The sequence below is a fragment of the Lepisosteus oculatus genome, chromosome 13 (genome assembly GCF_040954835.1).
Source record: "Lepisosteus oculatus isolate fLepOcu1 chromosome 13, fLepOcu1.hap2, whole genome shotgun sequence".
NCBI lineage: Eukaryota > Metazoa > Chordata > Actinopteri > Semionotiformes > Lepisosteidae > Lepisosteus > Lepisosteus oculatus.
Window position 1 is genome coordinate 18685675 of NC_090708.1, and position 27836 is coordinate 18713510.

At 41.2% G+C, this 27836-nt stretch overlaps 1 protein-coding gene and 1 long non-coding RNA gene across 7 annotated transcripts in view; one reads left to right on the top strand and one right to left on the bottom strand.

Annotated features, from left to right (window-relative positions):
• LOC102690024 (chloride channel protein 2) overlaps nt 1-26651 on the bottom strand; it is a 273605-nt gene extending 246954 nt beyond the window's left edge. For 3 of the 4 annotated variants that reach the window (XM_015361712.2, XM_069197306.1, XM_015361707.2), the window contains exon 1: nt 6988-7069. In XM_015361712.2, the coding sequence (XP_015217198.1) occupies nt 6988-7038 (51 nt within the window). In that variant the 5' untranslated portion in view covers nt 7039-7069. Of the gene's footprint in view, nt 1-6987; nt 7070-25992 lie in introns of those variants that run through there. The other variant, XM_069197305.1, reaches the window with a different exon arrangement.
• Nucleotides 7041-10913, top strand: LOC107079208 (uncharacterized). 3 transcript variants are annotated; one of them, XR_011191397.1, is made up of 3 exons: nt 7041-7130; nt 9265-9439; nt 9914-10913. It is a non-coding gene; the product is annotated as an uncharacterized lncRNA (long non-coding RNA). The 3 variants fall into 3 exon arrangements; XR_011191398.1 differs by having other exon boundaries at nt 9265-9347; nt 9911-10913; XR_001480164.2 differs by having other exon boundaries at nt 9265-9347.
• Nucleotides 26652-27836: the final 1185 nt, after the last annotated feature.

The window sequence follows — 27836 nt, forward strand, 5'->3', positions numbered from 1 at the left end:
GCACTGAAGGATCTCTTGTCACCACACTGCCCAGCTCCAGGCTGGGTCTTTCCTGCCTTGCACAGCAATCGCTCAACTATTCATCAGCTTTTCACTTAAGGCTGAATACCTTTCTAAATGATATGATGTAACAGCTGAAACACATCCAATAAGGGATCATTAAGAAACAGAAATAAAAAGACTGCAGAATCTTAGTGTCATTAATAGGAAAAAGGCTGTTGCCAGCTTCTACTGCTGGGAAGACAATCACCATAACTTGCGACTGGTCAGGTAGGAGAGAAAGGCCCGACAGGATGGCTTCAGAGAGGAGGTTTTGGAAATATAAAAAGGAATTATTTTGTTCCCTTACTAAAGTTTACATAGCCTATTGTAGAACTAGCGTTGTTTGCTAATGGCAACCTCTGTAAGGTGGAGGCGAGTGAGTTCTCTCTAGATAAAGATGATAATTGTACTATGCAAGCTATACAATGTATAACTGTACTATCCAAGCTGGTAGTTTAAAGTGAGAATAACATGAAGTTGTGGTCAGGATTCTGAACTCATTAGTAGAAAATTACAGGATTAAATCCCATGAGGGTGCTCAGAGTGCTCCAGCTAAATGCCTAGTTGGCCAACAAATGGGCCTTAAACAAAGCAGACTAAAGAAATAGGAATAATAATAGCACCTATTATGTCTCTATGTCATAATGCTAACTATGCAAAGCTGACACTTTGAAAACATGGAAGGAAGATGAACAGGACGATTAGTAATGTAACACTCACATGCCCAGGGAGGAATAAACTGGGAGCCCCCAGGTCTCCCACACTACCATTCCAGCAAAATTCTGGGCAACCTACACTCCAGTGCTTGTCCAGGACTGCACAGCTTAACTAAAATTGACATTTTCCAACCTAATGAAAAACGTAAACTATTCCTATGTACGTTTTGATATTTGCCTTGAATTCCCACATATTGTTTGCTTTGCAAAATGCCGGCAGTTATGCAGGGTTACTGAACATGCAAATGTAGCACATCTTAAAAACTGCATTCAAGCACAAAGTTGTACGGAAACAGAAGCTGAGCAGTCTCAATCCCACTCCGAACCACTCTGGCAGTGACAGAGAACTTTAGTTATTGACCCGGACTGAGGCAATACAGAAGTGATGCAAACTGCTGTCTTCCAACTGCACATAACACCGTGTAGGTAGCTGAACTTTAGGTGACTCAGTTTAAGAGACTGAAGATTTACCCTGAAAGAAAGCAGAACTGGTCAGCTAGGAGAGAAAGCACAGAGAGGACGGATTCTGAAAAGGGGTTTTGGAAAAAGGCAGTCCAGAACTGGAACACTGAATCTCAGTTGCTTACTAGACATGGTTGTAATGGGAAACAAACTGTTTGGGATAACACAAGACTAAGAGTACCACTGCTCTGAGAAGTTTTAAAATTAAAAATATGGCACAGTGGTTAGCATTCCTGCCTTATACCACTGGGGCCCTAGGTTCAATTCCAGGGGCTCTATCTGTGTGGAGTTTGCAAGCTCTAGAAGCTTGGATTTCTCCCACAATCCAAAGACATCCTGGTAGGTTAATGGGCTTCTAGGAAAAATTGTCCCCGATGAGAGTGTGTGCGTTGTGTGTGTCTGTGTGTGTCCCGTGATGACCTGACATCCTATCCAGGGTGTATCCTGCTTTGCGCCCACTGCTTGCTGGGATAGGCTCTGGCTCCCTCATGACCCTGAATAGGATGAAGCAGTAAGAAAGTGGATGGATGGAAATCTTGAACGTAACAGACAATGCCAGCCCAATGAAAAGTTTAAAACTCAAAAAAGGAACACAAGAATAGTAGTCATAACATGGAGAAAAGCCTATCTAAAACTGGAAAAAAAGTGCCAACGTAGAGAGCATTTCAATCAAAGTGCATTACCCTGCTTTAGAGATCTATTCACAGGAAATCTATGGAGCACCTTGATGGTATTCCGGAATCAATGAGCTTCTTGAGCAACTAAGCAAACAAGGCAGGTTGAACAGCCTGCTCTTCTGTAGAACTGAACAAGCCACTTCAATCCTGGCCAGCACAGAAGAGGTCAAATTCTTAATAAAACAAGGTTCATGTATATAGACACACACAAACACACTTGCTTGTCAACAGGCACTGTTTTTTCTCTGAAAGAAAGTGACTTTCAAACAGAATAGACCTTTGATGTTCTATAGAATCCATTGTTTCCTTAAGATTTTTTGCAAATAACGGTTCAAAATAATTATTTATCCTGTCACATTTGTTTTTCATAGGCTCCAGGGTTTTTGATGTTTTTCTTTGTTCCTAAAACTAATAATTAACCTAAGACAGATTGGTAACTTGCTATTTGCAAAGGAAATGAAAAAACACCTGCTGAAGATCTCTTAAGAACAATGGATGTCATTTAAGGAGGGGGAAACTATCTGGGACACAAGTGGTTACTTTGTCAAGCACACACCCTGCTCTATTCGCCCACAGAAGCAGGACATCAGCTTAGTGACACTGAAAAGCAGACCATACGTTTGCTTTCTCATTAAGACCAGCACACTGTCAGCACCTGCCTTCCCAGCTCTCAGAGCTGTGAACCAAATCACCTCTTGCCTACAACCTGGTTACTTTTCCTCCACCCGCAGCCCGAAGAGAACACCTGCTACCAGCTAGCAGAATCCTGCCATAAGAAAACAAGTACCATCCCAAAAAAGCTAAATGTTCTCCTATTTCCTATTTTCCACAGCAGAAGTGTCAGTCATGGGTGTAAGGGAGCACCAATCTACACAATTAGACACCATCACTTGCTTGGACTGTCTCGTGCTTAAGTGTTAAATCGTGTATCAATGTGCAGTAAGTTTCCGTACACACACTTACCTTTCGAAGCACCTGCCTCTCATTTTAACTAGCACACCTAAATGGACATATACATTTTTTCTAAAATTGAAAATATATCAAATACAAGAGAGAGTCACATGATTCTAAGCGTTCAATAAATGTTAGGCAGAATGGAAAAATGCAAGATCATCCTATAGATGGAACATCTTGCCCCCATATGAACACAGACCAGTAATCCTTGCCAGCATTCAGTGCTTCACGCCACCGCCACCCCAAGCACTGCTTTTGCAGAAACCCCTCCGCTCACTCCACAAAGGGGGCACTGACCTCCTCGCTCCGAGGTTCTTACTCCTGGCAAAGGGGATTCAAGTCCAGGAATGCTGTAATCCCTTCACGTGACCACGCAGACATGGCGAGTGAGCAGAGAGCGGTCTGTACCACCTACACTATGCACTGGAGAGGGCTTGGACAACTGTGGCTCCATGAAACAGTTTTATCAATGATTGTACACACCAGCCTTGGCCCTGGGAAGACAGTCCGGGACCATAATGAGTTTTTATGTGAATGGGAATCCCCCCCCCCAGGCTAAATGGCCAGCTGTGGTTCTTGAGAGCTACAGGGTTTTGAGGTTTTCATATCAAATTATTTCTAAAGCAGTTAATGGAGAAAAAAGGAATTGCTTCAGTAGACTACGCAGAGGGCTAAGAAATGGAAGAATTAAGGGGTGACCTCTAACTCCCCCTTGTGTGTGCAGTGCCTTGGCATCTCACTCCCCCCAAGAGCAGAAAAGGCTTTGTGCTTGAACACTTGATACTGTATGCGCCTTAGCTCATGTGCTCTATAATTTACCCAAGTCACACTGCCACAGCGAAGTCAATAAAGAATTAACTCTGCCCTTCAGCAGAGTGAAGAAAAGCAAGCCCACAAGTCTGTTTTATTGCTTTCATAATTCCTCTTATGGTTTTGCTTGTTCTTATCTGACCAGATGAATGGTGCTCTCCACATGTTTTACACCGCAGCACAACCTGAAAAACAAAACAGTCTGACAATCCCATTAGAATACCAGCAAATGCCTGCATTATGATAGCTGCTAGGAGAAACCTCATTAAATTAAATCTGACAATGCTCTGTCACTACTGGGGGATACTATCAATAGATGACGCTGCACAGAAGAGTGCTTATATTGCTGTTCAATGGCACGTGCATAATGTAGATCTGCTAGTGATACACAAGCACACAGCCCTCTGTCACCACTAAGAAAATCATAATGAAGAAAAACTTCAACGGCAGTATAAAATGAGAGAGGCAGGACCTCAGGACACAAAGTAATCTAACTGAATCCCAATATTTAAGCAGAATGATTGCAATTAGGTTACTAATGACGTTCCACTCTTCCCATCACCAACCAGTAGGTCTGAAGCTTAGGTGCGCCAGGGAAGAGAGGGAGCAAGAGGTAGGGGTAATAATAATAATTGCTTACACTTATATAGCGCTTTTCTGGACACTCCACTCAAAGCACTTTACAGGTAATGGGGCCTCCCCTCCACCAATGTGCAGCATCCACCTGGATGATGCGACAGCACCCATAGTGCGCCAGAACACTCACCACACATCAGCTATCAGTGGGGAGGAGAGCAGAGTAATGAAGCCAATTCATAGATAGGGATAATTAGGAGGCCATGATTGGTAAGGGCCAATGGGAAATTGGCCAGGTTTACACACACCAGCCTGGGAAGATAGTCCGGGACCATAATAAGTTTTTATGTGAAAACTCATTATGACTACATTATGATGACCACAGAGAGTCAGGACCTCGGTTTTACGTCTCATCCGAAGGATGGCGCCTGTTCACAGTATAGTGTCCCCATCACTATACTAGGGCATTAGGACCCACTTGGACCGCAGGGTGAGCGCCCCCTGTTGGCCCCACTAACACCTCTTCCAGCAGCAACCTTAGTTTTTCCCAGGAGGTCTCCCATCCAGGTACTGACCAGACTCACCCCTGCTTAGCTTCAGTGGGCTGCCAGTTGGGAGTTGCAGGGTGATATGGCTGCTGGCAAACAGGCAAATGCTGGGTACACATAGGGAGAAAAGGGATGCCAAAGACTTGGGGGGTTAATTTGGTAAGACTGTGGATACCAAAGAACTGGCACTCTTTCATTCAAAACCATTGTATTCAGGGATTCATTTAGCTTCATAAATATGATTTATATTTCAAAGAAACAGCTGCCATGCTGAAGATTGAACCATAGACACCAGTGCTGTAAAGCACATGGAGACGGCTCTTGTGTCCACACCCTTAAATCAATAACTTGATCAGCGACCATCAGGTGTGTTAGAGACCCTTAGCACTCAACAGACAACTCGCCAGTATTCCCGAGATTTCCTATGATGACATGAGCCCTGAGAGGGAAATTAAGAGTTTCGGACGCGTACACAAACTAGCACTTGACTTGATTTTAACTTGAGCACGTCTTGTTTCCAACAAATGAATTGCTCACAACGCAAACATTCTAGAAAAAAAATTGAAATAAACTGGTAAAAATCGTAATAAAAACGAATTCAGTATGAACTAACAATAACTAGGTGTTCTTGTGTTCAAGGGGAAACCCCTGGCAAGATTCCTTAGAAAAACTCCGAAGGTCATATGCTCTTTTTTATACCCAACCCGCACAACACGAACTAGGGTCTAAGAGATATTTACGTATCCGCACACACAAATCCGCTGTAAACTGAAGTTGTGATGTGACGGTCGCCAGAGTAGACCGAACCGAGTCTTGGACTGGCTATAATGCTCTTCTTTATGCCCAAAAAGACGCAGAGATGTATTTTCACACTGGTAAATCTTTAAGCGCTTTACGAAGTCATGCAACGGACGTACGAATAAAACGAGTAATAATCGGAAAACGATTACTATGACGGCATTGAAGCATCAATACTTTTACTCGACAGAATTGAGGATCTCTCGATTCGAAGTGCTTGAATACTTCAGCTTACATGAAGCTTAACAGTATGTACCCCACAACATACATTTAATAACCGAGCATGGGTCAGGATACAAAAAGAAGAGATGGGGTGTCCATAAAAATGAGTGGTGGAAGAAAGTGTTTAACACTGGTTTCTTTTGCATTTTGTCCAAATAAGATACCTATAATGGGACACGCAAGGTAAAATTCCTAAATAAATTCCAGCAAACTAATGTCGAATGTAGAGTGAACAGATGTCTTAAGTACCAACAACAACATCACGGCGTGCCACACAGCAAAGTCTGCAGCGGTCGTCTGTGCCGCTCAACTTCAAATAGCTCACGCATCAGAGGAAGTATTAGATCTCCCTTCAACATCAGGGGAAGCGGGCTGATGTCGGGCGGTACTACAACACTCATCCCGCACTGAGAGGCTACACGAAGCAGCTGTCAACTGTACGCAAACCGATGCAGTTAATGTCAATGTGCCGGGCTCAAAATGAAACTGCACAGATACAAAGCGTGGCAATAGTGCGAGATACGCGACCGCGACCCCCAGCCAGCTGTTTGCAGGATCCTGAGTGCCTACTCCCGGGCTCGGAACTCCGCAGGCTCACAGCATGTTGAGAAAACACACCGGTGCTGCTCAAACTGTTGCGTTTTGTAAATTCGCATCTACTTTCCTGGGCAGAATCTCTTTCCGGATCGCTGTGCATCAGCGATAAAAAAAAAAACTTAGTTGCTTAAACGCGCTGAGATTCCAGCTAATGTACGAATTTAGTTTATATTGAACTCAAAAACAAAACGGATGTTCTAAAACCCTTTCCGTCTATTCCATTACTGTGACAGGCAGATCTGAATTGTTTCACAAAGTCCAACGTTTTGCGTTAATGTTAATTCCATTTAAGATGCAGGAATACCTTTTTGAATCATTAGCACACGTAAACAAAGTGCTTTCCAGAAATTCAGCGGAACACGAATCTAAACACGTAGCTCATTACAGAAATTCCAGGAAAATAAACTTGTATTTTTAGGTTAGAAGACAACATGCTTTACAGTTACATTGTCGCTTTGTTTATTCAATACTACGGTTCCTGCCAGCAAGCAGGTTGAGTTTGCTAGCACTGCACAGCACGCTACAAACACCTAGTAAGCCAGCGAGGGGGCTACAGCGACTGCTAAACTGCAGAAGTGAACTTACCAAAGTTTGCTCATACTGCAGCGCTCGCAGCTCGCTCCCGTCCCCAGCCATGACTGCACACCACCGACACAGCCGGCTGTAATGCCAGTACGGGGAAAGAAAGGAGTCTCAGACGCCAAGGAAACCAGAAAACCGGACTGGGTGTGAGTGTCACAAATTCCTAAATAACGGACACCAGTTAGAAGGTGTTTTATAACGCAACCCTTGCACGACAACGAAGAATTCCCATCGGTTGCTCTTTTTTAGTTCCTAAATTTCTACGGGGTGCATTCCGAGGCGGGACTTGTGGGTGTTGTGCGAACGGCCCTCCCCTTCCCAGGCTGTGTAAGTGGTACAGTCGGCTCGTCTTCTAAGGAGCAGAGTTCAGCATGAGTCTACTACATAAAGAAAAAAGTTTGTGCAAGAAAAAGAGAGGGTGATCATATGAGCGTGATTCTGGCAACGTTTAACAGCTCCTTTGTTCTGGCTGGGATTTCAAAGAAAATATTTGATTAGCGTGCTCTCGCATCACTGGAAACGTTCGAGTTACAGGTTTCTCACTTGTTATGTGGGGCAGGAAGGCGAACACCTTACGTGCTACAGCATGTGTGTTACGTTTTATTATGCATTACACAACATCTTTGGCATATCAGGGAATACACCTATAGGCTGGGTCTTAAATGCGTGCTCTGCAGCGGTTCCAATAAAAAGACTAAGGAAAAGACACACATTCCTAAGATCAAATGTTTAAAAAGCGATCTGCTGTGGAGTCCCTGTTCAGGTTAGTTGCAGGCTGAACTATATTACCATCCTTGTGGATTAGAAGACCTTATCCTTTTTAAAAAAGACATGTTTTAGTCATAATTATTGCATTCAAATAAGAAACGTCTGACGAAGCTGTGACACCGAGAAAACGTTCGGATCGAGATACCACGATTTGAATGAAGTTCTTTTTTGCTCGTTTCCTTTGCACCGTCTCTCACTCTCGCCTGCCAAAATGCACATACAACTGCAGTATTAAGACCGTGGCGAGTTTGTTTTATTACAACAGCTGTTCTTGGAAATTGAACCCCGGTTATTCCAAAAAGTACCAGTAAATGTTAATAGAAAGCAGAACGTCTGAAGTGAATAGAGCATTTGGCAGATGCGGTTCGTGTTATAGCAGACACTGACTAAGCGCAGGCGACAGCTCTGTGTGTCTGGAGAAAGGTACAGTATTGACACCGATACACAAATAACCATTTTGGCAGAGCTGAATCTGCCTGCTTTCAGTGGATCATAAGTGGTCATTCCCAGCACAAGAGCAGTCAAACACTCTAAAAATACTAGTCATCTAGTCTGATGCGGTTGGTAATTACCGCTCTTTACAGTCTCGGTAACTCTTTCCCCTTATAGGATCGCGGTAAACCCGATCCTAACGATCCGTGTTAACCCCGAAAGTACAGGGCGCAAAGAGCACCACACCCTGAATTAGACGCCAGTCCATAGCAAGGTGCGCACAGGCACAGATGCGTACGGGAAGCATGTTGCATGTGTTAGGGGAAAAAACAGCAGCATAAAACCCGCCAGATACGAAAACAGTCTGCAAACGCCACACCGATGGCTCCACCCGAGCTGGGACTGACTACAGGACCTAAGAGCTGTGAGGCATTGTATCTTCTGCATGACTTTCGTGACTGTTATCTGTACGTAACCTTTAAAAATAGCCAATGTGCGTTTTGTTTTCGCAAAGTAAAGACAATTTTGCAGAGTTCATTAAATGGAGTACATATTATTACATTTAAAAAGAATCTGGGATAGTTCACACTTCCCCATCAGTGCTCAAGCAATCAAACCCCTTCACTAGCAAAAACAGGAGCGGAATCCACACCAACAACTAAAACAGTGGGCTAAATCTGATTTGCCACTGATAATAACTTGAAACTACTTGTGATCAGTTGTTTTTTTTTTTTTGGTGGGGGGCGTCATTGACTTTGCAGAAATAAAATACTAAAAGCCTCTTTCAAACTGTGAAGTAAATGAACAAATAGATTAACAAAAATAAGAGCCTGCATAAAATTCAGTGTATGGAAGCGAAAGCTACTTACTAAAATATACAATATTCTAACTGTGTGCAAATTTAAGCACCACTTACTAAACAGACATTGGCAGTCAAGAATCAGTTTAAAAAAAGGGAAACAAGATTAATTCTTTAGACCATATTTATACTACTACTAATAATGCTATTATTAGTATTATTACTAGTTACCATAAAAAAAAATATGTATAATAAAAAAAAATACTTTTCTCTGTGTCCAGGAGGGTTTGCCCTGTGCAGCAGACTTACGTGATCCTCAGAGCTCCTGGTCTGTGAGGGCTGCATGTCGACTGTACAGCTCCAGGTAGATACGCGAAGGCACAGCGCAAAGCCATTCCATTTACTTACAGCATCTTTCCACCAGCCATATATAGGCTGGACCTGCCTGCATGTCAGGTATGCTCTTACTCCGCTGATTGGCTCTCTCTGAAAACAAGTCAAACCAACAACCAAACTTCAAACGTGGCCTTATTATTGTGTCGTTGGAACTGGCACTTCTGCTTTGGTAAATGACCGTGTGGTGATAAGTGTGTTGAGCTCAGAGCGTGCTCATAAGTCACTGTCAGACTTGTTTCACTGTTTCAGTTCTTTGCCTTTTCTGTCTTTTCAGGGTGGGGAATGTTAGTTTTAGCAATAGCAGTAATAACAGTGGCATTGATACTGGCATACTGCTCAACTGATCAGATCATGTGTGTTTATAGCCTCCCCAGACTCAGCTACACACATACTGTATGCCAACAAACAACCAAAGGTCCTGCTCAACAGAAGATTGCACAGTTTTCTATCCAAAAAATGTTATTAATGGTCATAAATGTTTACAGGCGCTAAAATGTTAGCAATTTTTAATGGCATCTTTTTTTGTGCCAGCAGCTATATCGACATACAACACACAACTGGTAACCCACTGAAGCTCAACAGGTGTGAGCCTGGTCAGTCCCTGGATGGAAGACCTCCTGTGAAATCTAGGGTTGCTGCTGGAAGAGGTGTTAGCGGGGCCAGTAGGGAGTGCTCACCCCATGGACTGCGTGTGTCCTAATGCCTCAGGATAGTGACGGGGACACTATACTGATGTGATGTAAAACTGAGATCTTGACTCTCTCATTGGGCCATTAAAAATCCCAGCATGCTTCTCAAAAAGAGTATGGGTGTTACCCTGGTGTCCTGAAATCCTCCTGGCCTTTACCAATCATGGCCTCCTAATAATCCCCATCTATGAACTGGCTTCATTACCCTGCTCTCCTCCCCACTGATAGCTGATGTGTGGGGAGCATACTGGTGCACAATGGCTGCCGTCACATCATCCAGGTGGGTTATACACACTGGTATTGGTGGAGAAGAGTCCCCATTATCTGTAAAGCGCTTTGAGTGGGTGTCCAGAAAAGTGCAATGTTTTTGTTATTATTATATAAATAGTATAAGTTGCACTGAAGGACTTACCCATTCTCTTTCCAGAGAAATAAAATCACAGCTCTTCTGCTCTCATCAGCAAATTTGGCTCAAGCAGAACTTTGTGCTGCACCTATATTTTGTGATCTGTAAGAAAACTGATCTGACGATAATAATCAGGCCCTTTGCAGGTTAATATTCCCATGTTGTCCAAGATCAGTAGGATTGCAGATTAGTGCCACCCACCTGGGTGATAAATCTCTCCATACCAACAATGTGGAAGGTGCTGAATTGAGGGATGGATTGCTGGACATTAAACTCAAATTATACAGTAAATTATACTTGGATCACACTGTAAACTGCCTGGATGTTTAACATGAGTCACATATTAATTTCCCCAAAGTACTTTTATGAATTGCTTTATCTTGATATATTAGGATCTTAATCTATTATTTTGTTCATATTCCAGACAAGTGCATTTCAAATTAAAACCCCTAAAATACACAAATGCTGGATTCATATTCTGGATTGTATTTTGATTGTACTGTATTCCTCATAGGATTGTTGGTAGAATCATCCAATAATTCAATACAAGATTTTAACTAGAATCCATTTCCTGTTAGGATATTGACCAGGATGCACACAGTATCCCATGAGATCTTGCAGGATCTTGTGCACGATATTTACCAGGGAAGGATGTACAAACCCCTACACCCTACTCCCAACCTCCTTTCAAATTGTGAAAGAAATTAACAAAAAGATTAACAATAAAAAATATGAGCCTAAAAATATAAACCCTACACCCAACCCACTTCTAAATTGCAAAGGAAATTAAGAGATTAACAAGATTAACACGAATAAAATATGTGCCTGAATAAGATTTAATTATTTGAAGGCAAAACAATATATTATATGCAATATTCTGACTTAGAATACTGTCTGCAAGTTTGATCACTACTTACTAAAAGGCTATTGGTACTCTGGAACCAGTTCAAAGCAGAGCAACAAGATTAATTCCTTGCCTTTAAGGAAGGTCACAGATAAAGGAATTTAATAGACTTGAATAGAAAAGACTGCAGTACACTACACAAGGACTTGATACTAGTGTTCAAAATCCTGAAAGGACTGCTTTAGAGCCAACACTGAAACTGAACACTAAAGTGCCTGCGCTCACAAATTAAGAAGCACTGTACATCTGTTTATAACTGATAACAGCTTCACACAAAGGGTTGTTGGCGTATGGAACAAGTTACTCAACCATGCTGTTGATGTCTTTGCTTGCTTCAAGAAGCAGCTGGATGAGATTCTTGGTCAATAAAATACTGTCCACAGTACCAGAGTTGGCTCCAGAGGCCAAATGGATTCCTCTCATTTGTAATCATTCTTGTGTTCTCTTGTGTCCTGAGTTGTGGCTCCAGTTTGATGGTTGTCACAGGGGGGTCCCTATATAACATCCTTAGTAGGGACCATAAAATAGTGACATTAATCAGGGAATATACCAATAGGGGCTAATGGAAACTGGGAGGATATGAATATTCCCCAGAGGACATTTAGTCCGACATATTTCTCAATGTATTCAACAGTAATAGGCACCAGGTCATGTCTAGAGTAGCGCACATTGCATTTCCTGTGTATCAACAGAACATTCACTTTTGTGTGTGTGTGGAACCACACATGACACTAAGAGTTCACACAAAGCAAGGCATAGTGCTTCACCTTCGTACAGTACACACAGAAACCCAATAAGGACACCTAAGCCTGTATAGAGTAAAATTACTTCAGCTCTAGCAACATTAATTAATAATAATAATAATAATAATTGGTTACACTTATATAGCGCTTTTATGGACACTCAACTCAAAGCGCTTTACAGGTAATGGGGACTCCCCTCCACCACCACCAGTGTGCAGCCCCACCTGGATGATTACATTACATTTGATCCGATCAATCAAACGTAGTCTTGCGCTTCTCGCCGTTTCTCTGAACTTCTCGGTTAGGGCGCTTTGTGGTCAGAGGACGTAAAGTCAAGGTAGAGAAAAGACAGTTCAAAATAATGCAGTAATACACCTATATTTTTTTTATAATTAAGCAAGTTTGCAATGGTTTTACTATACATTTGCTGTTTTTTCTCTCTGGACATTTTTAGGGTGTAGTTTAGGTCCTTTGGATGTAAAGCCAGGGAATTTTTAGAACCGTGGTCCCAAAAATCAATGTTGTAAAAGCAGAGAGATATTAAGTGGGGTCCCCCAGTGTAATCCTATACATCAGGGGTGCACAACTCCAGTCCTAAAAGGCCGGACGATTTCTGTTTTTCTTTGCACCTAAGCCATTAAAATATCCAATTAAATCTTTCCTTGTTCTTATAAAGATTTTAAAAGATCTATAACACCTGCTGGACACTGGCGCTTGAGGACCAGAGTTGGGCAGACCTGCTCTGATGGGATACAAAGTGCTAACTGCACCCCTTTTGAAAAAGACAATGTGCTTAGGAGGAGACACCTTTCAACACAGAGAGAGGGACATCACCTGCTTGAAGTATAAATAGTCAGGATATTTAATCATAAGAAGAATTCAGGTCCTGGTAATTTCAACCGCTGCAGACCACCTATTTTCCAGACCCCAGCTGTGTGCTCTTCAAGGTCAATGCTGCACCACTGGCAAAATGGAACTTGTTTAGTGTGAGGTCAGAGTTTCTATGTTTTGGGGAATATCAAATGTAAAGTGAATAGTTCATTGAGTGATTTGAAGCATTGCACCACAGAGTGATCCCACAACACTCCTACTGAAGCACCAAGCTTTAAATCAGCACAACCCTTGAGTGGCTCCCAGCACACTGGTCCTCACAGGTCAGAGGTTACTGGTTGTAATATGGGCTATGAAGGGTGTACAGGGAGCTGAACACTGTGGATCTGTGTCTGTAGAGGCTGCAGTGATTTTCTGCACAACAACTTCTTGGGTAACTGTGTACAGTATATATGTAAGCAACTTGTTAAATTAAGCATAGTATTTTCATTGTTTATATAGTTTTATTATGTTCATCACATTCCTTCTCCATGTCTTACTACACTAGACCATGGGAATACTACAGTATATCATGGTTCATGTTTCTAAAGGTTTAGTACACTGTAGTCTTCCCATAGTCCAGGGCAGCAAAGCACAATCAGAGGCAGGTTAATCCACAGGAGAACTGTGGTAAAGACAGTGAAAGGGTACAAAAGAATGATGGTAAAGTAAGTAAAAGGGTAAGAATCTTTTGGGGAAGTGGATGTGCGTGCAGAGGTATCAGTGAGAGACTTTACAATGTGTGGTGGGGCTTACATGGCCTGATTCACAAAACCCACAGGACACAAGTTGTCTTGCACTTCTCCTGCACTGACATACAGCTTGAAGGAGAGAGGCAGGCTCATTAACGAGCAACAGATTGAAAACCAGGGATTACACATTGAAAAGTATGTGTTCGTTTCAACTGAAAGCACAAAAAAGACCTATACACTTGCCTGTGTGTTTCATAACATGACTTTACACCAAAACCTGGCATGTCTTTTTTCACAATGTGGGCATGGGAAGGATGAGAGGAAATGATTCATCAGGAAACCTTAAACAGAGTGGATGTGGCCCTCAGGTAAGTGCTACACTGTAATGTTTTTTAATGCGTGCAAGTTCCAGAAAAGGGTTTTAGGAGAAATTCTTAAAGACAGTAAAAAAATTGAAAATCTCGTCCTGGAAACCTGCTGACTCATGGTTGCAATCACTCATTTCAAGTGAACGAGCAGACTGATCTACAGTAATAAGCTCTGGCAATGAAGGTCAAACTAAGGGCACTTTCTTTTACAATTTTGTATCGCATTGGCATGACCAATAAATCCGTTCATTATTTATTTTATCTTACTTGAAACCACTTGAACCTTTGTGCATTAGAGCTGTTTAATGTTCAACTTTGAAGGATTTATGAGATGTTATTTGAGTAAACAGGCGCAAGGTTTGATCTCTTTTCTCAGAACTGCCGTTTTTCTCCGAATAGAGCATCTGTCCTCGGAAAGGAAAACCAGGCCAGTAAAAAGACAGTTCTCAGCCCTTTGCTCAGGTGTGACCAGCCTCTCCCATGAGAATGCTCCAGACACCTGTAAATGAAGTGTATGATTGGCCTTTGTTGTGCCACTCTCTTCCAACACCTCCTATTGAGTGCTCTCCAATTACATTCCACTCCTCTGCAATTCATTAGGGGAAAATCCAGAGCTAAACCATTGAAGAGCAGCGCTAATCCTTGTTCTAATAACAGAGTTTGGAAGACTGTTAATAATTGTTCTGGGCTCCCTTGTTCTTTGTTTGGTCTTTCTAAAATGGGATCACAATCGCCTTGATAGAAGTTACTGGGAAAGCTTCATTTGCAGGTGAAACGCATTTGACTAATGTTGCTAAGAGGAAGGAGATTTCCCAAAGTCTGGAAAATAAGTTCTGTTCACTGTCCAGCTATGCCCCCATTCAACACAAACATACGGGTAGGTCAATTAGCTTCTTGGCCCTTTGTGTGTGGGTGTGGGTATCTGTGTTTGTATCTGCCCTGCGATGGACTGGCGTCCCATCCAGAGTGTAGCCTGCCTTGCATCCATTGCTTGCCAGGATAGATTACAGCTTTCCCGTGACCCTGAATTGGAAGACTCACTTAGAAAATGGATGGATGGAAGATGAACTGAGGTCTAGTGATAACCACAATACCCTCAGATTTTTTTATTTGCCTAAATACAAAATGGGTAAACTAGGGTCACCTCACTCTGGCTTGCAGAGACATTTACAAATCTAGGGTGAATACACATTATTGCATTCACATCGTGGACAGAGCACAAATTAATTGTGTTTTTCTACCACTTCCCATTGATTGTAGAACTATCTCGCTATAGTTACTTGCGATTTACTATGCTTGCGATGTGCTTTCACTGTTCTACTGCACTTCATTCTGCTTTTCGCGTAGTACACCTTTATAAGTAAAACATCCTCTGGTCTTCAGCAGCTCCTGCAATCTGAACTACTGTACCTCAGTTGTTAATTAAGCTGGTGAACACGGTCACTGCCTTCGGGACGTCACACGTCTAGTGAGTGTCAGTTTCTGCAGGACTACGATAGGAAGGCACAGGGGCAGATATCGCCCTCTGCTGAGATCGCAAGACACAGCCATGAAATACTGCAATCGAGAAACGCGCTGCCGGTATTTAAAAGCCACCAAGAGCAAAGACATCCATTAGAAAAGTGGATATTTTAATGGAGATCAATAAAGGCGCAGTAATAATGATTAATGCATTTTATTACATGTTTTAACGTCATTAAAGTCGACTGACGGATCTTGCGTACACAGCTAAATTTCTAAATAGCTTTCTGTGACTGCAGAGGGTCTCATTCCTAATGTATCGGTTCATTCGTTTCATTAAGAGCGTCTTCCGTAGTTGGACGCGGTGAGATATTGCCAGTCTAACCCAAAAGGTACAAGCGTGCGAGACGGGATGTTCAGCAAACTGATGTGAAACCGGAGATGTGGTTAATTTGCCGCGTAGACAACTCGGAACGCGAACGTACTATCTTATATTGAGATGGTCACACCGTAATCGTAAATCTTCCCATAAGCAAACGTTATGTCCCCAGAGGTGTCACAAGATAACTTGATTGCCGTTTTGCACGTGTCCAAAATCGTTAGAGTTGGACTGCTTTTGCTATCTTTAATGTAAATTTCCCACCAACTACAAGTCACAGATCCATTTACACGGAAGAAAAATACTTTGTTTTTTTTAAAATCAAAATGTACCCAAGAGAAACTAATTACCCAATTATGTTCTTTAAACCTGATTTTTTTGTGTGTAGCACACAGATTTTTTTGTCGGATCATAATTTTATGAATGTTTCGTCCGTTTTTAAAGCTCATAGCTTAAAAGATGTGTTATGACGGTGACTGTAGGACATTCCTGTGCCTTGAGGGGAGTATTACGTTTATTCACTTCATACAATAAGATGATTCGACTAATTAAGTACTCTAACAAGTATTGTAGGTGGATTAAGTTGTGCTTATGTCTTTTAATTAATCGTTTTGTTTTACAACCCCACTGCAATGTTGTCAGGATAAAGGCAATACTGCTATAAGACGGGGTTCTTAACCTATCCTAGCTTTATAGCAATTTGCGAGTTATCACAGTGAAATTAGTCTAGGTCTTTAGACACAGATGCTTCATGACTCCTTATCAAACCAGCCAGACAAGGCCTGTCCAGGTCCAGACCAGAGATTCTATAAATTGGCTACATTACTCTGCTCTCCTCCCCACTGATCGCTGATGTGTGGTGAGCGTTCTGGCGCACTATGGCTGCCGTCGCATCATCCAGGTGGATGCTGCACATTGGTGGTGGTGGAGGGGAGACCCCATTACCTGTAAAGCGCTTTGAGTGGAGTGTCCAGAAAAGCGCTATATAAGTGTAAGCAATTATAATTATTATTCCCACTACCCAGCCTGCGCTCTCCCATCCCAGAATCAGCCTATTTAGAAGAGTAATGGCTGGAAATAACAGTAAATAAAGAAAGTAACATAAAACACATACAAAAATGCTGTACAATAAATTTAGCAATCCATGAAAGAATATTCCTGAAAGGTGAAAAGAATGCCCTTGGCATACTTAGTGAGTACTGTAGATCCATTTTACTTTCAGGGAAAAACCCCTTAGGCTAATATTTGATGAGTGGAGTGATGTGATGCCTATTACTGAATATACGGCAAATGAAGTTACACTTTTTCTGGGCAAACAGAGCTTGTATCCATCTTTTGTTAAAAATGAAATATGTGTTTTCCTATAGTTTTGGATCTGTGGTGATGATTTTTTTTTTTCAAATGACCGCAGGCTGTGCTTTTAAATAATCCCTCACACTTGTAACTATATTACAGGTAAGTAAAAAATGTTTTTAATAGTCTGAAGATGGGGATTAACCTTACCTCAATACCCAGAATTCTTTCAAGAAACACTGGATGAGATTGTCATATCAATAAGCTACTAGCATTCAAAATGAGTTGAGTGGCCTTTTCTGTAAACTTTCCTACCTTTCTTACCTAATTATAGGTCTCCTTGTTTTCTTGACATTTGTGTTTTGAATGCTTTCAGGTATATGTTTTTGATTTTGTTTGTGTTAACATTGAATTGTTGTATAATTATTGCACTGGTGTGTGTTGTAATTTGTTAACTATGCATGTTGGCCTAGAAGAGGGTGTTTGCTAATCAAAGAAATCCTATTTCTCCTTCTGTGTATAGGGGTACATTAATGTGGGGATAGGATCTGCTGGCCCAAGATTAATCAGAATCATTTAGGCACTATGGGTTTTTTTAGGTTATCTTTAAAACTGACACATATCACGAATAAACTTTTAAAGCTTGTCCTCATTCAGAGCATAAGGAGCCAGTCGGCCACCCTACTTAAAAATGATTGGATTCTCAAAGCCTGTCCAGCCCACATTTTGTGGAGAAGACTGCATAACTGCAGTTTGACACTGCAGATCACAACAGAGAGCATTCCAGACTAGAAATCAAGTTTCAAATGCTAGCTGGAAATTTAGCACACATCAAAACTCACTGACTGAAAAATAAACTTTGCCCTTCTAGAGCCACACTATCAAAAACAAACTAGTATTGAGCAGCTGAAGGGAAGTGTGGCTACAATATCAAAACATGTATTGAAACCTTTCCTTAAAAAGCAACAAGTCTCCTTAGGGCGTGGTGGCGATGTATTTCTCTGTGTAGACTGCAGTGCTGTACATTAGGTAGAAATATATTTCCTTACTAGTCTAATGTGAAAAAAAAGTCAGCCGAGTATAAATATTAACACAACTGTGATGGTAATGTGGAAAAAGAATAATGAAGAGATGATTAGAGAAGACCTCATCCGTGCTGTTCTGCAGTCTAATGGCCCAAAGGGAGAATTCAGACAGATCCAGCACAGTGGAGACCGCTTTCCCCTTTTGGATGGGGGTAGGGTACTTCAGATCCTACAACCTGCACCTGCCTGCTGCTGGATTTACTACCGGCCCTGTCCTGTTTTACTGTAGATACTGTACAACATACTGAATGTACATTTCACCATTTATCTTAGCGTGCCGAGAACAAAAAATGTGTTCCCCACAGCTTAATCTGTATTCTCATATATTTTAGACTTAAAAAACACAATTAGATCATCATGAATGTTTTATTAAAAAGATGTTGATGACTTGATTAAACAATTAACACAAAGACGTAAGGCATATTTGGATTAATTAACAAGAACAAATTAAACAGTAAATATCCTTGTGTGAAAAAGCATGTGAGCCTTTAGATTCAATAACTGGTGGAACTTCTTCAGCAGCGGTGACTTCAACTCGACATTTCCTGTAACTGTCTTTATCAGTCTCTCACATCAGCTTGAAGGAATTTTACCCCATTGTTCCTTATAGAACTGCTTCATGTTTGTGACATTTGAGAGCTTCCTTGAATGAACAGCTCACTTCAGATCGTGCAATAACATTTCAGTGTGGTAGACTTGGCCATTTAAATATGCATGTTTTTCTTCAAACGATCTATTGTACTCTATGTTTACTTTTATGTTTAGGATCATTATCTTGGTGCATGACCTTTCTTTCCAATTCAGCTCCAGCTGATGAATTGATGGTCTGAAATTCTCCTCCAGAATTTGCTGATACAAGTCCTGATCTACGGTTCTGTCAATCATGACAAGCCATCTGGTTCCTGAGGCAGCAAAGCACCCAATCCATGATTCTTCCACTACCATGCTTGACAGCTGGGATAAGGCTCTTCAACTGGGAGGCGGTGTTTGGTTTTCACCATATAGAACACCTCTCATTTTAGCCAAAATGTTTAACTTTTAGCTCATCTGCTCAGAGAAAATTCTTGCAGTGCTCTTGTGTGTTTTGGCAAATGTAAGACATAAGTAGCAGTGTTCTGTTTATAGAGAAGTTGTACATTCCTAGCAATCTTGTAATGAAAATCATTCCCATTCAAATGTATCCTCATGGTTGAGGTATGAATATTGACATTAGCACTGTGAAAGAGGCCTACCGATCCTTAAATGTTACTCGGGTTCCTGATACTGTGTAGAGCCACCATGGTCTTGAATATGTTTCTAGACTGTTGGGCAGTGGATGGATGGAGCTCCAAATGTATAGAAAAAGGTTTTGTAACCCATTTCAGACTGATGAGCATCAGCTATTGCTTTTCTGAGGTCCTCTGATTCTCTCTTGATTATGGTGTTTCCACTAGCCTGTACAGTGAAGACCAAACTCCCAGAGCTTCTGACCAATATATAAGACAGGGTTGCCCAAACTAAATCCTTGTTAGATTGAAACCCAATTATTCTAATTAACCACTTAATTGCGCTAAGTAAACTAATGGTGTTCAAGCACTATTTCACATAGTGTTCCTTAATTATTCATTTTTTCTTCTTTATACACTATTGCGTATTAGAAACATTGAAATAGTAAATATAAGCGTTAAGTTATTTAAGACAATACCAGTTTGATTAAACAAGGGTAATAGGAAATTGTAATTTCCATAATTATACTGAGAATTTCACAAACATTTTCTCAGCCCTGTTTATCTAAATTAAAACTTTGGAATTTAAGATATGTATAGAATCTGGATTGAATGAATACACCATGGTTATTGAAACCATAAAGACATAAAAAATAATAAAATATATTTTGTATAAATTATGTAAAACTAGTATAGCCATATTTAGAATTTTGAGTACAATGTTTTTGTACCACCTTATAGAAAAGATTTGCTGCCCTGGAATTAGAAGAGCAAATAGATCCGTTCTGGGTTTGAAGAGAATGTTCTGCATTGACAGGAAGAAAAGCACACTTTCAGCCTTGAACAGAAAAAGGGAAGGGATTCAAATATTCAGAATCTGTAAAGACAATGACAAAGTCAAACCCAGCGAAACATGAACAGGAGAACACAGTGGAAACTACTATCTAAAACTGAGAACAGGCATCACGTCTTCACACAGAGGGCTGGAGAGTGTAGAAGGAGCTACCCAGCCATGTTGTCGAAGACAATACCCTGACTTCTTTCAAGACACAGCTGGATGACATCCTTGCATCACTTAGCTACTAACTACAGTTGGATAAGATGAGCCAATGGGCTACTTTTATTTTTCAACCTATCAGTGCGAGTCTGAGAGTGTGCAGAGGTGAACCTCCACATCTGTATTTTCAAGAGGAAAAGAACGGTTACACTTACCCGGTGTATCATTTGGCTGGTATTAGCTCATTGATCCACAAACCTCACTGAGCAATTGTCCAAGGATCCTGCTGAGTCAGCATTCATCTTGAGCTATATTTGTATGTGCATGTACAGGTGTATGTGTGCGGTCTAGGCTGCCCATTGCTACCTTCTGCCTCTCAAACAGGGCAATTTGGATGTCTTACTAATGCTGGCATTGGAAGATCTAGACAGACAATCACAGAACATTCTGGATTTACTGACTTACAAACTGCAGCTCCTGTACAACCTAACACATCTTCAATGCCAGTCCTGGCCGTTTCTTATACCTATAATTCCATATCCTCCTGTACCCCTAAATCCAAATTTAATCTCAACCCTGATCCAATCTATTAGCCTAGACCTGAAACACACTAGATCTTTCTATTGATTCCAGGATCAATATTCATCAATGTGGATATTGAGATTCTCCCAATTTTTTTTCTGAGAACACAAAGCACCTTGCACAACTACCGGAACTGTAAAAAGCAGCTAAAGACATATACACACAGTATATATCCGTAAGCATGAGTATGTGTGTCTGTGTGTGTAGGGGGTGTGGGAGAGTGCAAAGGCCTACAAATTGCCTACAAACTATGACACATCCACTAATACTCTGCATGGCAGTGATTTCTCAACAGCCGATTGCTGGAAATGAAAAGAGAACAAGTAAAGTAATACTGGCAGTTGTTTACACTGCTTGGAAATAACACTGCCTCCCACCACTCAATAATGCCTGTCTGGGAAAATTAGTCACAGAACATCAAAGAAGTCGTGGTTAAAAAAGAGGGGGGAAAAATCACCTCTTCTTGAAGATGAAGATCTGGCTCAGGTCACATGAAACAGCCCCAGGCCTGGCCTTATGCAAAACATTTAAAATGATATAGGCAAAATATTGGCAAAAATATCAGGTGTTGTGTGCAATGCATTTTCTAAGAGATTCTGTCACTTCTACCACTGTTATTATTGCTCCCAGTGAAGAGTGCTATTGATCCCTGAACTCAGACATCGTGTAGTTTCTTAATGAAACCCATTTGATTAACTAGAAGCTGGATGCAGGGAGTTAAATGCACTTGGGCTTCAGCAACCTAAATATAACCAGAGAGTGCCAATAAGAAAAAGGCTTTGTCACTCCCTCCCCCACTGGAGGCTCTGAGGTCTATTAAATTGGACTACAACTGCCTGGGGACCAGCAGGGGGAGAAGTGGAGCTCCCCTTCTCTGTGCCACAGAATTACTGGAGATGGGTGGTTCTGGGGTTTGTAAGTAAACTACACATACAACGAAAACCAAATCCAAACGATGCCAAATGTAACAATACTATAATCAAACATTAACTCCATATATATATGTAAAGAGTACTGAAGCAGAATGTTAATGTCATGTGATTTTGTTCACTTATTTCATTGGTTGATATGATAATCAGTAAAGACTTGATGTGTCAGTAAATTTAGATCATTTTTTATTTTTCTGCTTTAGGCTTAGGTTGAGGGTTGCAGAGTCAGTTCCTGCTGGGCCTGGTGTCTTCTAGTCTCTGTTTTAGCCAAGCTCTCAATTACACAGTCTAATTGTTTAATTAAATTATTACCTAACGAGGCTTTGATATAGGTAGGGTTACCACTCGGACCCATAATTCAGAGACAGGGCAAGATTTTAAAGCTGTCTTGAAACTGAACAAAGTATAAAACCAAATGCTAAAATGATATTGCTACTTAATGAATGCTTGGGTCCAGATAATCGTTTATAAAATAAAATGTATCTGGAGTAATTATTTTCCTTTTTCAAGTATATTTTGCACCAACTGCAATTCTAAGGAGTTCCTCCGTGAAGAGAACAGTGCTTACAGGATCACTGGACTGTGCAGCTATGGACAAAAGTATGAAGGCATGTAATGGCAGCTTTTTAAAGACGAATGGATACAAATAACAGGTAGATGGGCCCTGTATGGTAATTAAATATAATTCGTATTTAATTTAGTAAAGATTTAGAGCTCCCTAGCAGCTCTGTTTATAGGTAATGGCACCTTTAAGTCAATGTTTTGAATGATCAATTCTAGTAGAATTGTGTTGAAAAAAAGGCACATATATAAATAATAAATATATTATTTGAGCTCATTGTTAAATTGACTGCTCAGGTAAGAATAAAAACTGGAAGGCACCAGGTCCTCCCGGAGCTGAACATATGTGCCAAATGGCAAAATAGTTCCAGAAGTAAACCTTTTTTTTCCCCACAGTAACTCTCTGTGCTCGTTGCCCTGTCTGAGCTCTGTATTGCAGAAGAGCTGCAGCTTCAGTTTGAATGCATCAGTACGGGGAGAGACAACTTAGGCTCTGAACTTCCAGATCATTGGAGGACTTTGAATTTTCCAGTTTATTAATTACTGAATTAATTCTTAATTGCTTAATTGACTCAGATACTCATAATCACTTTGATAATGAAAGATCATCTGGGACCGCGTCAAGGCTGTTCACCTCTTGCAGTGGCATGAAAAATATCACTCCTTATTGTTGCAAAGAAGAGGCTTCAGTGTGGTCAGTATTTTCTCACTATCCCATCTGTAAATAAATCTGGGTTATTAAGGGCTAGGAGACTGTATTATGTTTGAAAGTCTGAATTTATTCTCCACATTACTGGCAACGTCAATACCTCTCATGTGATGTGACTTCTGATTTAAGAGGCAATCATTCAAGGTGAATGTAACAAGGATCTCACAGCATGTTTCGAGTTACCTTTTAACTCATTGCACAGACAATCACACACTGGCAAAAATGTCACATCCTTTGTTATAAAAATCAAAACACATTTGTGTTAAACCAGTAAAAAATTTTGCATTAGCAAAATCTAGGGGATGTTATGTATGGATTTTTATCTTGGAACGCTGTTGTTACTAATTGAACATAAGCAGCATTGGGAAACGTGTTGCAGATTTTTGGAGTGTGCAGACGGCCAATCATAACTGAGGTCTACATACAGTAAGCAGACATGGAGAATGTGTTTCCCTGTAATCAAATAACAAAAGTTATTAATACACATATGCTTTGTATGGCTAATGTATTAAAAGACTATTTCACTCAGGTCGTGACTCAAGTAATTGGCAATGTACTTCAGGTTGTGCAAAGACAGAACTGTGTGTTAATCAACATTAGCACAGAAAATACATATATTTGACCAGTACTAGAAGCACATAAATGTCTTGATGTTGTTTCAACGGTCACAAAGGAAACAAATGACATTCTCCAACTCTCAAGATGGGAGTCATACATCAGTGACTGGCAAATTGTTAACACAGCACCCATTTATAGAAAGAGTGACAAAATCAGATTGTTGCCCAAATTACACTGTATGAAGCAACCTAGGATACTGTGTTCAGTTCTGGACACACATCATGGGCTCCATCAGGAAACCTAAGCTGGGAGAGACTTGAAGAGCTGCTCAGGATGACAAGAAGGGATACTGTCCCGTTTAGGGACAGTCACACATATGCTGGTATTATACAATTAAATACTGATTAACAGCTTATTTTATTGAGAATTTAGTGGAAAAATAAAAACAACAAACACATGAAACATGAAGAATGAACATAAACGTGTTATATAATCAGTGGATGGAACAATAAGACTCCAGATACAAATTGTGTTAGTTTCTGTAATTGTATACAAATTGCTATTGTGCAAAACTCCTGCAAAAACAGACCTGTTATCAATTTCCATTAAGTCCTTGACAGCACCACATACTGTGCTGTGGAGGTATTATTATTCATGTGTAAATACTTGAATTGAACATGACAGATGTTGCATTTTGTCAAAGATCATTATACAATGTGATTCCAGCTTATCAAGTACTGAGACCTCGTTTGTTCAGATTACTAAAGCATATAAGCACTCAAATGTGAAGTATAAACCAAGATATTCTTCCTGACAAGACAATTATGTTAAAAACACAACAAATGTTTCTGGTTCCAAGACTCATTTATTGTGTTCTGACTTCATCTCTGTGTATACTGTATATAGTAATAGATTTATGCATTTCTCTCAATGCATCTTATTTAAACACATGCTATCTCAGGGTGACGACACCTAGTCTATACGATCTAAAGAAGATGTCATCACAATCACAAACCCCCAAGTCTCTGGCAAGCAGGTACACGACCGTCTGACTAATACTTCTCACACTGACAGAACAGGCTGTGCAGAATTAGCATGGGAAAAAGGAGCACCAGCAACCAGTAACTCATAATGCATTGACTTTCAGAGACTTGCATGAACTCCATACTGTTCCACAATGTTCAAGGATAAAAGACTCGCTCATCGTATACCAGAGGTGAACAACACCTGTCATACAAATAATTATTTGTTTAATTGGACAATCCGATGCCTTTCCTTGTTCTTGAGAAGGGGGAGATTCAAAAACCACCGATTGGGCACTTCTACCATGTACTGCACACAGAGGAATCTTTCTGTGGAGCGGTTGTGAAGAGGTGGTGTCTTTTATCTCAAGTCTTCCCAAGAACTTAAGAGCTCCTCTGGTACATGGTTTAATAGATCTCTGTCAGCGGCTAAAGATCACGTTATATATATAGCCTATAAATAGTTCAATCAAGGAACTGAGGGGCTGAATAAAAAACAGTTCCTAAAGATCTCCTGTTTTTGTACAGCCCGTTTCTTCACACGCAAAATAAACGCCATGCTTAACTGGGTTTGTAACGCATGTTACCCGATACCCGTTTACTTCTTGACCATCTAACGATTTTCCAACGCAGTGTTAGTCAAACACTCCTGAGTCAAATTCGTAAGCGGGAGTTTGAATAGAAGGGGGAAAAGTTTTACCAGCCAAGCAGCCCATTTTAGAATAAGCATATCATCCAGCATCCTTCTCCCTTCAATCTACATCAGCTGCCGTTCCACGCGTGACCAAATTGCCTCCGTGAAAAGCTTTTGACATTGAGTACCCCCGCCATTGAGATCCGGGGAGGCTTCATTGTTGCATCCCAACATTTATCCTTTGACCTTTTATGTATTGGAACTGAAATCGACCGAGGGTGGTTATTTGTTATATGTGGGCAGCTGTTTTATTTTCGTTCTTGAACGCAATAAATGCAAAACGGAAAACTGTTAAAAGACAGAACATCTGTTATGAACAGTTAATAATAATTGTATTATTACATATACGTGCTTTTCAACCCGAGATGAGTCCTGCCTTTTCACAATTTGGCACTCAGGAGAAAGGTGAACTGAACACTTCGGCTTGAAGTGTGTGTAGGATGAACCTCTGGCATAATCTACTTACATTTTCTTGCTGTTGCGTCTCCGTTTGTGCTTTCTCTGGACAACCAACCCCAGGAAAGGTTCTTCAGTCGGGTCCGCAGCACATCATCTCCACAGGAGGAAGACGAAGAAGAAACCCACACAATGTCTACAAGCAGACACACAGGAAGACAGGAATCCGTAGCATATAATCGACTTCAGTTCACATTTCCCCTCTCCATCATCCCAGAATTGAGTCTCATTAAACCTGAACCATGTTCGTGTTTTATCACCAAATCCTTACTATTGCTTCTCCCCTGTTGCTGTCCCCACCGGTGCTCGCTTTTCCTGATGATAGCTCATGATACTGCTGTGCATTATTCAGCTTCTTCCTTCAACTTCACATCCCCTTTCGGCACGTATCGCCCCCTCACCATATTAAAATCGGCGGGGTCCGGGCAGTGTAGCGGGCGAGTCCGGCTTGTATCTCGTGTGTGAACGCCACAGCGCCAGCCAGAGCAAAACCCGGCAGCTGAGCTGGAGAGCATCGATTCTGTGTTGCAATGCGGGCTCCGTAGCTGCAACAGTTCTGTGGATTTCGCTCCACACCGATTTCAGCTCAGGCTCAGGATGCATTAATTCGCGGCAGTTGGAGTATATAGACTCTTACTATTGCGCCCTGGGGAAAACGGGTTGTCTGGGACTGCATATCCTTTTGCAGTACTGTCAAACTGTGTCCTTGCCCCGATCTCTTGTGTGAGATCTCTAATTTTCATCCCGAAATCTCATTTTAACTCTACTTATTATCCTTCCATAATACCTCCCCCCTCAGACACCGCTCTTACTAATTTTAAAAGGTGTGAATATGATAAAAAATCATTTGCCGGTGGATAGTGTTACGTCAGTGCAGAGGAGTGTGTTGCTGTGAAGCGGAATGACTGTCGCTCTTTGTTTTAAACCACACAGCATGGTTGACCTGCACATTTCGCGATTCTAAATTGAAATGTTGCTGGCCTATGGCCACCTGGAGCCTTTCGTATCTCGGATGTCGTGGTGAAAATCAGCGCCACGGCAAACTAAATATAATATTCCCAGTCTGCGGAGAGGAAACCAGCGGAGATTTCACCAGCAGAATAAAAAAAAGCCCTAACACATCAACTCATCATCGCGGGTTTATATCGCTGCTGCGTAGGAGAACCGTACGCACCTGGTCCTCATCACCCAGGTGAAAAGGGGTCGAAGCGAAAACGAAAAAGGTCACCGCCGTGCTTCTGCCCTGCTTACGTGCACATAGAAGTGCTTTTTGCTCTTTTCCTGTAGGACATAGTGGGATATAATAATAATAATAATAATAATAATAATAATTGCTTACAGTTATATAGCGCTTTTCTGGACACTCCACTCAAAGCGCTTTACAGGTAATGGGGACTCCCCTCCACCACCACCAATGTGCAGCCCCACCTGGATGATGCGACGGCAGCCATAGTGCGCCAGAACGCTCACCACACATCAGCTATCAGTGGGGAGGAGAGCAGAGTAATGTAGCCAATTCATAGAGGGGGATAATTAGGAGGCCATGATTGGTAAGGGCCAATGGGAAATTTGGCCAGGATGGCGGGGTTACACCCCTACAGTATATAGACATAATTCACACCACTTCATTTCCTCATCCATTTCCCTGGACTACTTATTTTATATGTTCAGGTGGGTAGCTGCGTCAGCATGTGTAGACTGCAAAGGAACAAGTAATAGGTTTATTCCATGCTGGAAAAAAAGAAGAAACAAAACACAACGTTTCAGCCATGAAAGGCTTCAGGCCTTCAGGCTCCACAGCCGAAACGTTGTGTTTCGTTTCTTCTTTTTTTCAGTATGGAATAAACCTATTGC